Source organism: Ictalurus furcatus, chromosome 10 (genome assembly GCF_023375685.1).
Source record: "Ictalurus furcatus strain D&B chromosome 10, Billie_1.0, whole genome shotgun sequence".
Classification (NCBI taxonomy): domain Eukaryota; kingdom Metazoa; phylum Chordata; class Actinopteri; order Siluriformes; family Ictaluridae; genus Ictalurus; species Ictalurus furcatus.
In genome coordinates this window covers 24,179,080-24,195,736 of record NC_071264.1, presented here as the reverse complement: position 1 = coordinate 24,195,736, position 16,657 = coordinate 24,179,080, and the positions used below count along the sequence as shown (strand labels likewise).

At 41.0% G+C, this 16,657-nt stretch overlaps 1 protein-coding gene across 3 annotated transcripts; it reads right to left on the bottom strand.

Annotated features, from left to right (window-relative positions):
- Positions 1 to 1,938: 1,938 nt before the first annotated feature.
- si:ch73-100l22.3 (uncharacterized) lies at positions 1,939 to 16,317 on the bottom strand. 3 transcript variants are annotated; one of them, XM_053634908.1, is made up of 11 exons: positions 15,598 to 16,312; positions 13,537 to 13,659; positions 13,343 to 13,439; positions 11,366 to 13,222; positions 10,305 to 10,408; positions 7,292 to 7,486; positions 6,999 to 7,109; positions 6,102 to 6,200; positions 5,058 to 5,174; positions 2,795 to 2,877; positions 1,939 to 2,371 (listed from the first exon to the last, which is right to left on the bottom strand). In XM_053634908.1, exons 1-11 carry the CDS (start codon positions 15,730 to 15,732, stop codon positions 2,254 to 2,256), a joined length of 3,039 nt encoding a protein of 1,012 aa, XP_053490883.1. In that variant the 5' UTR covers positions 15,733 to 16,312; the 3' UTR covers positions 1,939 to 2,253. The 3 variants fall into 3 exon arrangements, with proteins under 3 accessions (XP_053490883.1, XP_053490882.1, XP_053490884.1); XM_053634907.1 differs by having other exon boundaries at positions 11,366 to 13,439; positions 15,598 to 16,311; XM_053634909.1 differs by lacking the exons at positions 1,939 to 2,371; positions 2,795 to 2,877; positions 5,058 to 5,174 and having other exon boundaries at positions 6,102 to 6,331; positions 11,366 to 13,439; positions 15,598 to 16,317.
- Between the last annotated feature and the right edge of the window lie 340 nt (positions 16,318 to 16,657).

Here is a 16,657-nt window from a genome sequence, read left to right as displayed (position 1 = left end):
TGAAATGTGATCATGGCATCTGACAGAAGAGGTGAGAGAGGGAGGAGACAAGTCCAGCTGATTTACTGCTTCAGATCGTTCTACTCGTTTAGGCTGCTTCCTCAAGCTTGATCTGCAATGTTGGTGCGTGTGTGTGTCCTGCTAAACAGAAGTGCAGTCCTCATGCCCTGTATTTACTGTTAGACATCCATATTACTGTGAGATGGATTGCTGCACCAGATCTGTTCAGAGAAGCTGACTTCTTCAGTTCGAGTCACTAACTCTGAAGTGAGTAATTAATAGAGTACTTAATAACTTAATATTTTCTGCAATTTTGTTTAGAAACCACGTTTGCCTAGTTTTAAAATGAGCGTTGCTAAACTTTGAGGGATCAGGATGACACTTCAGAGGAGCTGAACTGTATTTTCTTTACACTGCATCCATTCTTGCAAGTGACAAATTAGCAGACAGCAAGTCAGCTATCATGCAGTAAAGTAACAAACGGGAAGTAAATTACCCAGGAAATTCTTTGAACCAGTCTGTCTGATGCCTCCACGTGTGAGACCAGTAACAACCACTACACATCCGTGAGAGAGAAACCTGGAGCGACACCAGTCGGTGACTTGTCACTTGCTAGCATGAATGCGAAGTTTGCACTCCAACGTCCTCCTGTTTTTCAACCAAAAGCTGCAGACGCGCTTCATTAATGATTTGCACGTAGTACACAGGCATTGTTTTTGCATCATACAGTTTGTTGCTGTGCCAATCCAGTATAATTCTTTGCACATTCAAGCTACATCTTAAGATGTATTACAGCGCTGGTGAATCTCACACACATGACGTTTAAGCCTTTCAGGGGTGAGTTGTTCCCCATCCTAGACTTTTCGACACAGTTCCAGATGACACTATGACGATAAAGCTTTTGTTTACATGACATTCCAGTAGCGCTTGTGTGTGAGAAACCCTCCTGTAATGGTTCGAGCAATTAAAACCAGTTGACTTTTCAGAGTTCTCTGCACAGAATGACGGTGATTAAATATTAAAAGACGAGTGACGATAAAAAGAATTGATCCTCATGTTCTGTAGAATTGTTTCAGTCTCTGATCGAGCAGGGAGGTAATTGTTCTCATGTAACGCTGAGTGTTGGTGTTATCTTGTTGGGTAATGAAAGGCCTGTGACGGCTGCGGGCCTGAGGCCATATTCGTAATAGCTGGGCGCGCTTTATAGTGCACTACCACGGACTAAGCCGGATGACTATCACCAGCTAGTGATGTGGGGGTGGGGGGGGGAGACGGACATTAAGTTTAAGACGTTTAGCACTTGTTCGTGAGCAGCCAAATGTTTTTGAATGCGTTTGTGTTTGTGCTTTCTGGCTCAAGTATCTGGTTCTGTTGCTGTAAGCAAATGTTTAGGAGAGTACGAATTAAAAAGAAGCAGACTTGTCACAACTTTGCTTGTATATTGTATGCGTCGTTGCAGATCCATCCTGATTTTCATGGCTAGCACAGTATTTATTCTGTGAATAAATCTTTTCCTCTTTCTCAGATGAATTGAATGAATCAGGGGTCACTTGTTAAACGGTGAAAGTAAGAGTGATTGATTGGTCTTTCTCTCTCCTGTCAAAATGAGACGGGCGTCAGGAAGCTGATCTGAGCACTCTTACATACTTCATACACCCGAGAGCCTGTTGGTCTCCCACTTCAGCAGTTGGAACGTGGGATTACATCATGTGAATCGGTGGGTCAGCCAACAATGTCAAATTTTCACAAGCTGTTTGTAAATTATTCCATCAGTTGAGCACCAGATTGTATTTAGAATGATTATTTAAATGAAGAGTACACATTATAAAAAAAATATATGTTTTAAAAATATGTGGCGTGTTTTTGCTTTTTTCCACCCTCTTCATTTTCCTGTATATTCATTTGCTAGAGATAAATATTTAAGAGACTGCACAGGAACCTGTTAGCACAACTATTTATTAGAATGTGGACAGATGCAAATACAAAATAAGTTAAGACTTAAGCAAGTCAACATAAAGCTGACAGTAAAAAAAAAAAAAATACATTGACGACAGCCTGTCAATTTGCAAGTGTATTTCCCCACATTAAACTTGGCACGATGAATAAATAGGAAACTTTTCCAAATTTTGACACATAACCTAAAAAAATAAATAAAGGCATTGTGTCATTAAACATGACATGGTGATATTCTAGCAAGGCCCCATGCTGTGTTGGCGTCTGTGTGTGTGTGTGTGCAGCAGACGTGTAAGCTCTTCACCTGCGCCGTAACGGAGTAGTCTTCTTTGGAAGTCTGCGTGGGTTTGGCACAAACGTCCATCTTCCCTCTGCACCCACTGCTGGCTTTGTCCCTTCTGCCGCTTTCTTCTGTAACCTGACAACAGCAACACCGACGAAGAAGTTACATCAGATTTCCTTGGGAGAAATCGGCCTGAGGGCTTGGAGAAACTGAGGAAGACTTATGAGAACTTGTTATATTTGGTCTGTTGAGTACTGAAACCGGATCCTCGCCCAGCGTCCCTTGTGCTGTCCTTTCAAAGGTTGCTTAAAAACAAATCGCTCTGTTGGAGAGAAACCGCTTAGTTCAGGGCTTCTCCAGCACCAGGACCCTGGGTACAGACCCAAGTATTCAAGCCAAGATTGAAAATACCTTTAAATAAGTTACGCTGTGAGAGTGTGATCTAGTTTCTGGAGCCACAGTGCTGGTTTATTATAGAACTTCAATGGCTGGTTACACAGATTCAGTTGTTTGGTTGAAACATGTTGGAGAGTAAATCTACAAAAAAAAACAACTCACATTATTGTCCTCTTCCTCTCCAAGGCTTTCCTGGTGGCAGCAGACAGAGAACCTTTCCTTCTGCCCTGGAGCTCTATACTCTCCTGGAAAAGGAAGCACATTCTTCTAATTTTACATGAAACATTCATGCATACATTAACTTATTTTTCAATTAATCAGCAAGTGGGTGTAAATTCCTGGAACGGTTCCTGACATTCTAGCCGTTAACGTAAGGCCAACGTAGCCGCAGAATGATACTGAGAGAGCCGTTAACCTATACTGGTCCCTACAAGCCTGTTTACACTAGCTAGTCTTATGCAACCTCACACTGTGTTTGTACTAATGTGCACACACCAGACCAGTTAAACTAATCCAATCTGAATAGGGCATATCAAGGGGACATCAGTAATACACATTTTATTTATTTTTAAACATGGCTCTGTTGTGGTGATGCCCCTAGGGCTGTTCCCAAGGCAGCCCGGGATTTGCCTCCATCAGTTATTCACCGTCACCACTGAGACTTCACCCAGTTGATAAAAGAAATTGTCCTTACTGTTAACCAGCCTCTCAAAGCACTATTTACAAAACCAGGCCCTCAACCATCCAGACAGCAATAAAATTATCACAGGAGGAAATCACAAAAGTATAGAAGAAGCATCCCTTTTTCGTTTTGTTTAATAATTGACAGTAAGTCATTGATACGCATGCCACAAGAGCATGAACACAGAGCCATATCTCCCTGCAGCTCTCACCTGGTTTCCCACTAAAGCTAAGCATGGTTGAGGCAGTACCTGGATGGGAGAGCTCCTGGGGAAAACTAAGGTTGCTGCTGGAAGTGGTATTAGTGAGGTCAGCAGGGGGCGCTCACCCCCTGTCGTCTGTGTGTGGCCTAATACCCCGGTATAGTGACAGGGACATTATACTGTAAAAACAGCACAGTCTTTCGGAGGAGACGTTAGACTGAGGTCCTGACTCTCTGTGGTTATTAAAATCCCAGGACACTTATCGTAAAAGAGTAGGGGTATAACCCCGGTGTCCTGGCAAAATTCCCGAATTGGCTACATCACTCTCTCCTCTCCAATAGCTGGAGTGGGCGTTCTGGCCTTTTGCTGAGAACAAGCCTCCCCCATCATGTGGTACGCGCCATTCCATTTGTCTTGCATTCTACAAACATTCACATAAGAATGAAGTAAATTGGGACAAAGGACGTGTCTCATTATCCATGACATTGTTAAATCTCCGGCTTTCAGCCCCTCACTGAACAGAGTAGATGCAGAGAGAGGTGTGAGTGCAGCGGGAAAGTAAGACCTCGTGCTTGCAGGACAGTACTGGCCACATTTGGAAAGTTGCTAAGGTTTGCCCAAAAAGCCGCTAGATTTGTTGCTAGGCGCTTTTTTTCGCTAAAGGGGTCTGAAAAGTGGCTAAGTTGGAAGCACAGGTCTGTACTGACAGCTGGATAAAAGGCAGGCTAAGGTCCGCCTCTCCCAGCAAAAAGAAAATACAGAAGGAGAGGGAACGTGGGGTTTTTCCATTTATGCACATCCTATTGGAAAATCAATAAAATACACAAGTACCAAAATTATGCCCCGTCTGTGTTTATCTTGAAAACTTTTTGCAAGCCCCTTCCTATCTCTCTGTGACCCCCTAGTCAAACTCAAACATCTTCTCCCCCTAACCCCCGACATGTAAAATTTCCTCAAGATTTTCTAAAATATATTTTAAAAGGAATTAACTACTCCAATTGTTACTTTAAGTTACAGTGTATGTGCTTAATACTGACCATACTTACAATATGCTTAGAGCTTATTGTGCCATTTTATCTTCTTAACAATATCACACTGTCACGGTGTATAACAATATGATCAATATCATTACCACAACTAGACATGACCCTTGAATTATTCACTTTGATCATTACATTTTAGGTATAAAAACATACAAAGCTAATCAAAAACCTCATATAATGCCAGCAGGCTTACAGTCGATAATTGAATGTCCTGATGCTTGCTGTCAGCGTGACACTTTCAGACGGTACTGGCGTACAGCACTTCCACAATCAATAAGGCAAAATACACCAGAGCAAAGTGATCAAAGTGATTGAGTGATTCAACATGAGGAGCCTGTTAGACTGATATAGCTTAATGGCTTATCCTATAACTCCAGACCCAAGGCCATTTGCACCACCAGCTTCAAATATAAAGTGTCTGCTACGTTCCGTTGTGTGTGAGAACCATTTTTAAACTTGGGTGCAGTCCTGAAGCGAAGATCATGATGCTAACATTACCTTACGTCTGAGCTCTCTGTCTCTGGTCAGCTGTCGGTCCCAGCTGATCACCTGCATGCGCTCGGCAGGACACACACTGAAGAAGAGGTCGTGCAGCTCGTACCGTGCCGAGCGCAACTGTAATAGAGAGGTATGAGGAAGATATTAAAACCTAACTTGCAGCCATTAAAGAACAAGGCTTAGGGTAAGACCAATTCAATTTAAATTTGCTTTACATGGGTAGGTTATCTATAAAAAAAAAAAAATCATGCTATGCACAGTTCTTAACACAACAAAATCTTTTTCTTGCAATTTGGTCAAAAAGGACAGGTAGAATGCATTTTGATGAGACATAACCACAGACAAGCTTCATTATTTTGGTAACACTAAGTGCTGCTTCTCATACACTACCAGTCAAAAGTTTAGGAACACTCATTCTTTATTTTATTTTATTAATAGTAATAATAGTAATAATAATAATAATAATAATAAAGTCATCAAAACTCTGGAGTAACACAAATGGAACTATGGGAATTATGTTGTGATAGAAAATCCAAAATAAATAAAAATAATTTAATATTTTAGCATCTTCGAAGTAGACCCCCTTTTTGCCTAGAATGTATTCTTGGCATTTTCCCAACCAAATTCTTGAGGAATCCCCGGAGATGCTTTTTAAACCGTATTAAAGAAGTTCCCACCTATGCTGGACACTTATTGGCTGCTTCTCTAAGTATTTCACTCCAATTTAAAAAAATATATATTTTCTTGTAAATAAAATGTTAATTTTCTAATGAAAAAAATGAATATGTTGACAATTATATTTTTTGACTACAACACAGATTTCAAACATTTATTCATACACCTTCAGGTCAAAAGGTTTTTAAGATCATGAGAAACATTGCAGTCAAGTGTCTCCAAACTTTTGACCGGTTGTGTATGTACATACACTTAGATTAGACTGCATGTCTTGTACAAACAAATAGATTTTTTTTTAAACAGTTAGGATACATATACATAATTCATTCAGATCTAGGAAAACCTTTGCACGTTAAAGTGTGTGCTTACCTGTAGTGTGACTCTCTCTTGTAGGACTCGGTCCTGTTTGCTGCCATATTCTCTGCCTGGTGTGGGAGGCTGAAAGCCCTGGAGGAACAGCCGAGTGTCCTGTGTGTGAGGATTACCCGGAAAAAAAAAATACTTACTTACAGAGATATGGTTCAGTGATCAGTGTATGTGACTCAGGAAGATTTGTGTACAAGATGAGTGTAATAGGAGAAAGCTCTTCCTTTCCCTGTCTGACACACACACACACACACACACACACAAAGTAGTACCTTTTACTTTTCTTATTTAAAACGATAAACTGTAATATTTAATTTCTAAGTTTTTTTTTCATCAATATATATTTTCTCCTGTAAACACCTTTATGAGACAACAGACAAATTATTATGCTTATTACTAACATTAACAAAAAAACTCTATTAAAAATAAGTGTAACAGTATAAAATATCTAGAGATACACTCACTAAGAAGAGCTAACTGAAGAACATCAGCACTAGCACTGCATGATACTCTTGCTGATACTGAAAGTAATTTAAAGTGACTTGATAATGCAAGTCCCATGCCTTATTCTGAGCTGCGAGTAATTTTAGTCATAAGAACACTTTTAGCACAGTACTTATATAATTCATGACGAATGAATATGGCCCCAGTACTACGTTATATTTGTGACACTATTTTTAGTTAATTTTCCACTGACAAGATGCCATCAGTACTGGTTTCAGTGTCAAATCTCACAGGTATCTGCATGACTGTTCTTACAATAATACTCGGACAGTGTTGCAAAAAAAAAGTGTCATAACAATGAATTAAATGAATTTAAAAGGGTGTGTGTGTGTGTGTGTATATATATATATATATATATATATATATATATATATATAAAAAAGGCGCATTTGTCACCTTAATGGTTCTGATGAGCTGAGCTACTCTCTCTGTACGAAGAAGCCTGCGGGTCAGGTAGCCTTTCACAGCTGCTGCCACCAGGGGGCGATGACACAGAGGGAGACGGGACTAAAAGAACACAGGACCGAGACACAAGCCATTAGGGGCAAAGAAAAAAAGAGAGAAGAAAAAAAATAGAATCAGAGGAATGTAACCCGGCAACACCACAAAGATTAATCCACATCAACATTACTAGCATTAACCTTTATGTGAATCAGTTTATATATTATTGCCAATGCAGTGGAAGGCACCTGTGAAATGTGCAACGAGTAGGACATCGCACTCAGTTCAGACAGCAAGAGTTCGTGTGGATGGGAAGAAGAGCCCAGCCCCACAGAAACAGGGGAGGAGGAGAGACAGGAGGTTGTCATGTCCTCCAGACGTGATCCTGAGCTGGGACATGGGAAGGACACGCTCCGGAGAAACTGGTACTTCATCGCCAGAGACTGAAAAAAAGGAGAGAGAGAGAAAAAAATGGTGACTGGATGGACAAAGGCTAAAAGAGGCTGTGAGAGATAATTGATGAAGAGATGAGGGTGGGACCAAAAGAGGACATATGAGGGGGAAAAAAAATAGGCAATGGATTGAGATGAAATGGGGTAAATGAAGGACAGTGACTTAGGCAAAAATATTAACGAGGAACACAGGTGGCATTATTAGACACCCCACTAAAGACATGAGCAACAGGGCACTCAGGGATCAGCACTTAAGCTCAAATGTTCATCAATTACACAAAATAATCTTCTCATTTTCTGTGTCAATTCCCACAACAAGGCTGGGGGGGCTGACACACCAAGAGAGAGGGGGGGAGGGAGAGAGGGAGAGGGAGATGCCAGGATCCATTACTAAAGCAGCGCAAGTTCATTAAAGGCCTGTTGGATGCATAAATTACAGCATGTAATTAATGGTAAAAGGACACAGCCTACAGAGCATATTGAAGGAGAAACGGAAGCCAATGTGAGCGTCCTTGAATAAGAGAAACACAAACATAGCTCCTGCCTCATTCTAGGGATTTAATTCATTTCAGACTGCATTTTCAAGGCTTTTTAATACAGTGGTATTGTTATATACTGTTGCAGTCAAACAGGGTGAAGTTAGAGTTTTGCCACTGTACCAGTGGGGAGTAAGGGGAAAATGTTAATACGTGAGATCTGGAAGTGCCTCTCAGAAGGGCTTGAAAATATAGCCAAAAACTGCTTAACTTTCTGAAAATGATACACTATACAGTCAAAGCCTGTAGCATTACAATTTCCCTTCACTGGAACTAAGGGGCTCAAACCTGTTCCAGTATAGCAATGTCCCTATGCACAAAGTGAGCTCTATTAAGAAGCAGTTTGCTAAGTTTGGAGTGGAAGAACTCTAGTGGCCTGAACAGAGCCCTGACCACATCCCTACTGAACACCCAGGCCTCCTCGCCCAACGTTAGTGCCTCACTTCACTAATGCTCTTGCGGTTGAACGGACACAAATCCCCACAGCAATGCTCCAAAATCTAATGGAAAGCCTTCTTCAAAGAGTGGAGGCTTTATAACAGCAAAGGATGGACTAGATCTGGAACGGGATGTTAAGAGGTACAGGAGTGTGATCGGTCAGGTTTCCACAAACCTTCGGCCATAGAATGTTATAATCACTTCACTTGGATTGACACTTTGATCAGATTACTGTAGAACCAGAATATCATCAGTATATTTGGTATGTTATACCTGAATGTATGCTGCAAAAAAAAAGCATAACTAATGTGTTTTGACTGAACATAACAGTTCTGCAGGTCATGCTGAGGTACTGTAATTAGGATAAAAACATGCATTCATTCTCATTCAATTGTTGCACACAAATATCTGTGCTGGACTGATTTTTAAATCCTGTGCACAGCCACTCCACACAATTTTGCAAGACTGCCACCCGAGTACACACAGGTTGCTTTTACCACGTCTCACCTGCAGAGTCATGCAATCCCATAAATGTACATTTTTTAAAACTGGAAGACATTTATTGTTTAATTGATCTAGGGCTGCAACAACTAATCAATAAAATCGATAATCATCTATAATTAAAATAATTGACAACGAATTTGATTATGGATGAGTCGGGTCTGTGACATCACTGTGGATAACCTCCCCATCAGTGACGTCACTTCACAATGGTAAAAAACGCATTTCTATGAATAAAACACATCTGATAAACTGCGGAGGTCTCAGAGTGAGCTGCTGCGGGAAAAGTGCACGATCCAGGTCATCCAAAACAGGAGAATGTTTTATATTAAGTGCTTCAAACAAACTCGCAAGTGTATTAATGTGGCTTGTCATGTCAGATGCGTGTGCTGTTTAATGTGTTCCAGACATGTTTTCCTTCAGTGCAGAAATGACATTTTTACCTTTATATCCTTATCTGTAAATGTTAGAAATTCACGCCAGTAATAACTCTGACTAAAATATTAATTTTTATCAAATATGTTGTTTGATGCTATATTTAGAAGCTAAAGTAATTGTGTGTTTGAGAGCAGTAACTGTAATGGGGTTATAACATGCAATTGTATATAAATGTAAGAAGTGTCGTACATTTACAGAATAAAGTAACATGCTACTGTGTTCAAATGAGTGAATGTGTGTGTTACTGCAGAACATTCAACCTCTTAGCAGTTAACACAGTTTGTACTTTTCTTTTTTGCATTTTTAATATAGTGATATAACATCTGCTTTAAAGCTTGTGGACAATCAGTTGTTTTTTTGTTTTCAAAATATAGTGTTCATTTTTTTTTTTAATCCTTTGTACAATGTATAGCATAGTCCACATAGATACATTTAATACCTTTTTCGTAGCCTTCAGTTTGCACAATGTTTGAAGGACAAGATTGGGCAGAATGTGAAATAACTTTTTTTTTTTAAATACAGAAAATAAAAATTGGCCTTTTAATCCAACTAATCGATTAATCAAAGAAATAATCGACAGATTAATCAATTATCAAAAAAATCGTTAATTGCAGCCCTAAACTGATCCCAATCCAATTGATTGAAAACATGCTGTGTGTATGTGCATACGTTTCCACCTGCTTATGGGTTAAAAAATAAAAAATAAAGGGGGTGGACGATTTAATTATTTTTAATTATAATTTAATTTTAGAATCCTTCAGTGTTCCCACATTCACACGTGCACTGGCTGCTTTACCGTCCTTTCTTCCAATTTGCTACAACCTGTGCATTGGGTTCTGTGGTAATGCAGAACAGAATGAATTGTCTAGTATAACGTGTTGTGTTGAATTTCTCACCTGCAGCAGCTCGTGCTGTTGTCTGCGCTGCTCCTCCATCAGAGCTTTTACCTGCGTGCCATGCTCATCCCTCATCTGTAGCTCCTGAATGGCCCTCTGCATCGCTGATGACATATAAAGCATAAGCTTGCAGTTAGTCTACATCATTTCTTTAATGGTTCATTCTAATCATGACAGATCAACTAATCGCTGCAGCAGCACTTAAAGCAGAATCATTATGCTCCGCAGAAGCACAACTTCTCGCAGTGTACTTAACGGGCATCACAAGTGATACAAGACTTTTATCTCGCCATCATCATTACAGCGAGGGGGTTTATCAAGAATTATCCTCTTAAAAGGATCATAAAGGCAGTCTGACAAAATATGCCATTTACAAATAACATCTATGTTAAAGATGTGATTTAAAGAAAGGAATAGCATTGGTAAGAAACCATCATGGTGTTAAAGACACAATCGTTTCTGAATTTTAAAAACAGCCTAAATCAAGGCGTTATGCTACAAGCTGATAACCTTTTTTTCTTATGCTCTATTTATTACCGTTTACACCAGCTGGGTGTAAGATCTGGGGATTCCGCAAGCCTTCAGCTTACTTCGTTCTTGAGTGATGACGTACGACGCATGTGAGCTGGTATATGACGTGTGTATAAGAAAACCAATTCAAAACAGACATCGCTGACTGTGAATGACAGGACTGTCATGGTGACTCAGAGCAGCTCTAGAACATCATGTTTTAGTGCCCCCCACACACAGTTGTTTACAGTCCTCCCATGACTCACTGTTTTTCCTTCATGTCTAACAAAAAAAATCCTACATACTGTAGCTTTAAACACTATTAGTGCCACAAACAAATCAAAAAAGGTATAAAACTGCAAATAAATAAGAAAAAGGCAGGTGTATTGGAAGGTAAAGTAATTACACCTATAAATTAGACTCAGTGCAAGCATCACCTATATAAATATATTTTGTCCTATGAGTGAATAAATCAGTGATCAGTGACATCGGGTGTTCAAAGAATGTTTGATGAGTTTTATATCTTAAATTTTCAAACCAGCTTCTCTCACCTATAGGTGTACTGGATTGAGGTCGTTCCTCATCGCTCTGTTGGACCAACATGTTTCCGTCCACGGTGTTCATTTGCAGCCTACGTTTGACACGTGACACCCCTTCTTGCCCGCCCAGCTCTGGGGTCAGCTGCTTTCCTCTGGGCCCGGACTGGGACCACAGTCCCGAGGGCGTGTCCACATCATATGACCGATTAAGAGACGAGCCGTTTAGGGAGTCTTCCACGTTTTCAGATGCTTTCTTTTTGTCGCCCAAGGCATTATTCCTCTCTTCAAGCTGATTGTTGGTTTTTGTAAGGACAGCGGTCGTCTCGGAGAGCTGCTTTGAGCCACTGATAGTGCAGAACACCTCCGGCACTCTCATTTTCTGCACCAGAGAGGTGACATGTTGTGGCAGCTCACGCTGTTTACTCCCTGGCTGTATCCCACGACCCTTACCTAGAACTTTCTGCTGCACAGGCTCACGTAAGGTAACCACACGCTGAGACTTTCCTTCACTAGCTGGCAGAGAGTCGCTTTCGTGTTCCAAAAGTAGGGTTTGCCGGGGGTTATCGGCTGCCTCTGTGGGACTGTGTGCCTGCGACTCTGCAAGTGTAGACTCCAAATCGGAGATTAGAACTTTAAGGCTTGACAGGTTAAGCTCCAGTTGCGCAATCTGTTTGGCCTGATTCATGCTCTTACACAAAGGCGAGCATCCCTCAGTCCCTGGTAGGAGACTCACAGCTCTGCTTTTGCTTTGCCCACATGGATTTGGCCTTGTTACGTCATCCACACAGGCAGGCATCTTGACCACGGGCTTTCTGACTGAGGCAGACGTGGCAGTACTTTTTTTACTACGCACTGGGCTTAAGCAAAACTTGGGAGTCGGGACATTCTTACATTTTTTATTTCCTGTTAGGCAAGGTCTGGGCAGCATGCTGCCTATTTTCTTGCCCTTGGACTGGTAAAGAGATTTTGCTGAAGTGAATTGAGTGGGACTGACAGCTATATTTGGACGGTTTGAGAAAGCTGACGCTTTTCCATTTGTACGCCCCATGCTGTTTGAGGCTGAAGTGAGATTAAGGCAATCTGTGTGTTTGTGGACGACTTCACAAGGCTCCACACTCTCTCTCCCTCCACCTTGTTTGTGTGTCTGGGGATCTTGATCTGTTAAATGATCCTCCCCTTGATTCTCAGTGGTTCTCCTGACCTCAGTTTTCCCAGTGTCCCCTGGCAGCCATCCCTCATTTTCCTTATCCGAGAGGCTGTGTTCATTGGCATGTCCAGCTTCATTGGCTTTCAAAGCCTTTGCCTGGTTACGCAGGAGGCGCTGACGCCGCCGATGCTCTTGAGATTTCTTCAAAAGATTCTGCAGACTCATGCGGTAAGGTCCTTCGGCCAGCTCTGGCTCCACTGCTAAGTTTACTGGCTCTGCAAGCTCATCGACCTGTGTATCGTTCAAGACTACATACTCCTCCTCCAGGACCTCTCCATCTACTGGAGTGTGGCTGATGATGTTACCAGTCCTATTAGACAGGTTTGAGGAATTTAATACAACTTCAACACCATGTGATTGTCTGCCTTCTGGATCTTTTCTGATGTCATCCGTTCTGTTAATCCAGCTAGGGGTGATGTCGGTGGTTTCATTAGTCACATATCCAGATGACAGCCCTTGGTGGCTAGCATCTATATGAGAGTGTTTCTCTGAGTAAGTCAATGAGGAAGAGTCAATCCCATAATCTGTGTTTGTCTCAACAGCTCGCTCCAGCCTGTGACCAAACACGGGTAGACCTCCAAACAGAACAGTTGTGTGGCTGCTCTCTAAAGAATCTTCTCCTTCAAAAGGTCTAAGGCTTAAAGCTGCATGACCATCGCAAGCTGTAGATGTCAGAGGGTGGCTTTCCATTACTGCCATTTTCTCACTAGGCATTTGTTGAGTTAGTGTAAAGGAGGATGATTTCCTGTGCCTTTCAGTAGCTGTATTATACTCATTTTTACCTGCACGGATGCAACTGATACTTTGGCATTTAGTGTTTAATGGATTTTCTGGTCCTGTCTCCTCTTTAAACTCTTCAATGGTTGGAACCATTCGCAGCTAAACCAAAGCAAGAAAGTGTAAAAAGACTGTAAATAATTGGACATCTGGACATCATAAAACGGACATCTGTGGCATTCTCTGATTTACGTATTACCTGAACACTCTCTAGTATGGCCTGTACGTAAGACACCCGAGACAGTGATGTTTTCCTCTTATTTGAGAGATTAGAGGCTGCTTCTCTCAAGCTTTGCATTTCTTCCTTCTGATCTTTGTTCAGCTGAAAAACAAATACTTAAGTCATGTTCAGTGTCCAGCATTCATAGAACGCACAGATAAATGATACCTTCATGTGCATCATTATGAATGTAATTACATAATCAATCATTTACTAAAAGCTGCACACAAATCAAGATGATTTAAAAGCTTTGAAAAGTGGAGGAAAGTACCGTTTTGATTGACAATGGTAAGCAAGAATTTAATTTTCTTATTTTAAAAAGAACTTAATAATTACTGAGTACACTATAGATGCTTGTTTGTATCTCTAAGAGGTGGTTACATTATGTACATATGCACACAAATACAAAAAAATCCTTAGTTGCGACTTTGCATGTGGTACAACAGTGCTGCATTCAAGCGCGATTTGGGCTGAACTATTTCCCACTTGTGATGTTAATTGTGTCTGATTCTGATATCTGATCCCCATGTTTACTTCACTCCTCTGCCAAAATGTACAAGGCTGAAAACAGCTATTTTTACTAGCAACATCAGTCTGGGGGCAATGGTAGCGCCGCTGTTGATATTGGACTACTGCTTGGAAGGTTGTGGGTTCAACTCCCAACACTGCCAAGCTGCCACTGCTGGGCCCTTGAGCAAGGCCCTTAACCCAAGACTGCTCAGTTGTATTGAGCAGTCGCTCTGGATAGGGGCGTCTGCCAAATGCCATAAAAGTAAATCAGTAGAAAGGTCAAGTAATTCTGTTTTTTACACCACTCTTACTGTGGTCTTTAACCTCTTTTTTATTTTGCCTTTACATTGGCATTTACATTGGCATTGGAGTCAAGACTGTTTCTTTGCTCTGCAATGGCCTGAACACGTTCCTTGCAGAAAGCCCGGTTTCTGTAGCTACCCTGATGCGAGTCAAATAACCAGAGAATCAGGTATTTAGAACTTCATTTAAATGTTGTCTATATCTGATCACGCATATGCAACAAGATCCTATCTGTGTCAAAATTCAGCAGAAATAATCTGATCTTTTTGGTAATGTAAATGTTTTCCCTGCACCCCATACATCTGCTTCTAGAAATCAGGTAATACTAAAGCCTCTTCTCCACCGCACAGTACAGCTTGACTTGCTTTACTTTTCTGAGCTTGCTTTTCCACTGTGGTTTAGTGCCGCCTCTACGTGAGTGCCATCTTCCACTCGCCTTCACGCAGGAATAATGTTGTATTATCGAAGCCCTGTACGAATAGACGGTCAGGCCATATTCCAAACGCCTTTCCTGTTCACTAGAAATATTAATAGCACAGTGCCTATTAAGAATGTAAAATAACAGCATTCTACAACCTACGTAGTGCTCGACACGACTCAGATTAGATTCAGCCACGACTAAATATTACCGTACGCAAAGCATGTATTAAATTACATATTTATTCAGGCACAATACAGAACCACTCGTTAAGGACTCCCTACTCCCTCAGCGCCAGGCTCACATGTAGTATCGGCTCGGCTTGCTTGGATAGTCGACTGAGTTGGTACTAAATAAAGTACCAGGTACTATCCACAGTGGGAAAGCCCCAAAAAGCGAGCAGAGCATAGTTGAGCCGTAACGTGCGGTGGAAAAGTACCCTAACATTACCTGACAGGACCAGGGTTGGGAAATTGTGGACTAGTGCAAAAATGTACATAATGCCACAGATGTAAGCCAGTGTACAAGACTTAATCGGTGACTACTGAAAGATGTGTTTAAGCCGGGGAATAAAATTTCCCTTGTTCCTGTATGAGAGGTGAAAGACAAACTGCAGTCAAATCCCCTGTAAATAAAATCCTATTTCGCCTATCTTCCATCATTAAATCTGTCCTGCTCTCTGAAATGATGAAGCAATAAATCTTGTGATGAAGAACTTATTTGTAATTACGACATTCGTGTGGAAATTTTTATGTCGGTAAATAGTATTTACAATAATTGAAGGCGATATAAATTGACAAGACTCTTACCAGAGGAGGCAGAATGGGCAAGCCGTGAAATCTTATGGTCGATGACGGCGGGTTGATTTCTGGTTCAGACTTTTCAGTGAAGTTACTCCGTATGTGGCTGGCTTGTCTTTGGATAAATTCCTCGTAGTCTTCCATTGTATAGAGTGCCTTAATATACTGCTTACTTGACAAGAATAATTTGTTTCAAAGTTTGCTAAACAAACGCCTCAGTACCAACATTACTCAGTTAGCAACTGTTAGCATTAATGATCACTGGCATATCTTTTATTTACCTAGTTAGCGCTTATCTGGCTCTGTAACTTAAACAAGACCCCAAAAATGATCAAACTTAGTGAGTCTAAGGAATATAAACGAGTCGAAACCTCTCTTTTATAAAAAGATATCCAGAGCCCGCATTAAACAGGTAGCTAACTAACGGCAAGCTAAATTATCCCAACAATCCCAAAATAAAAATGCTAACAACAGACTGTAGCTCAGACTAAACCAATTCAAGTCTTTGATTGTAATGAGTTAAACCTCTTGTATGTTTCTCAAACTTTTGAATTATAAATAAATAAAAAGACATGTAAACAGCAACCGCGTTTGTTTTAGCATAGTTGCTATTAGCGACCTCCCACAATGTTTACGTTTTAACCGTATCTGCATTCTGACAAGCCCCGCCCCCTAATTTAGGATTGGCTATTAGGCTCCCGCCTGCTGCGCGGGATAGACAACTGTCCAATCAGCAAACTGCGCGAGATTATGAAACGCTAGTCAATCTTAGCGCGAGAGGCGAGGCTTTGTCGGAATACAAGTGTACAAAAAAAATCAACTCCAACTGTCATCCTGAGTGTTTTTCCGTAACTAGCAACACAGATGGGTCTGAGTCGAGGCGCACAGAAGTACGACAAAGTCTGAGTTCACTTCGAAAGTGGCGAATTAGTGTCCGTCTGAAAAGCGCGTTTATAACTGTGACACGAACGCTGTATTTATAAGCTTATTGTTTTTAAAATCAGCTTTACCGAAGTAAATAAATTAAAGTCCCGAGGGATTCCGTTACGGGTTTTGCCGCGCTCTCGCT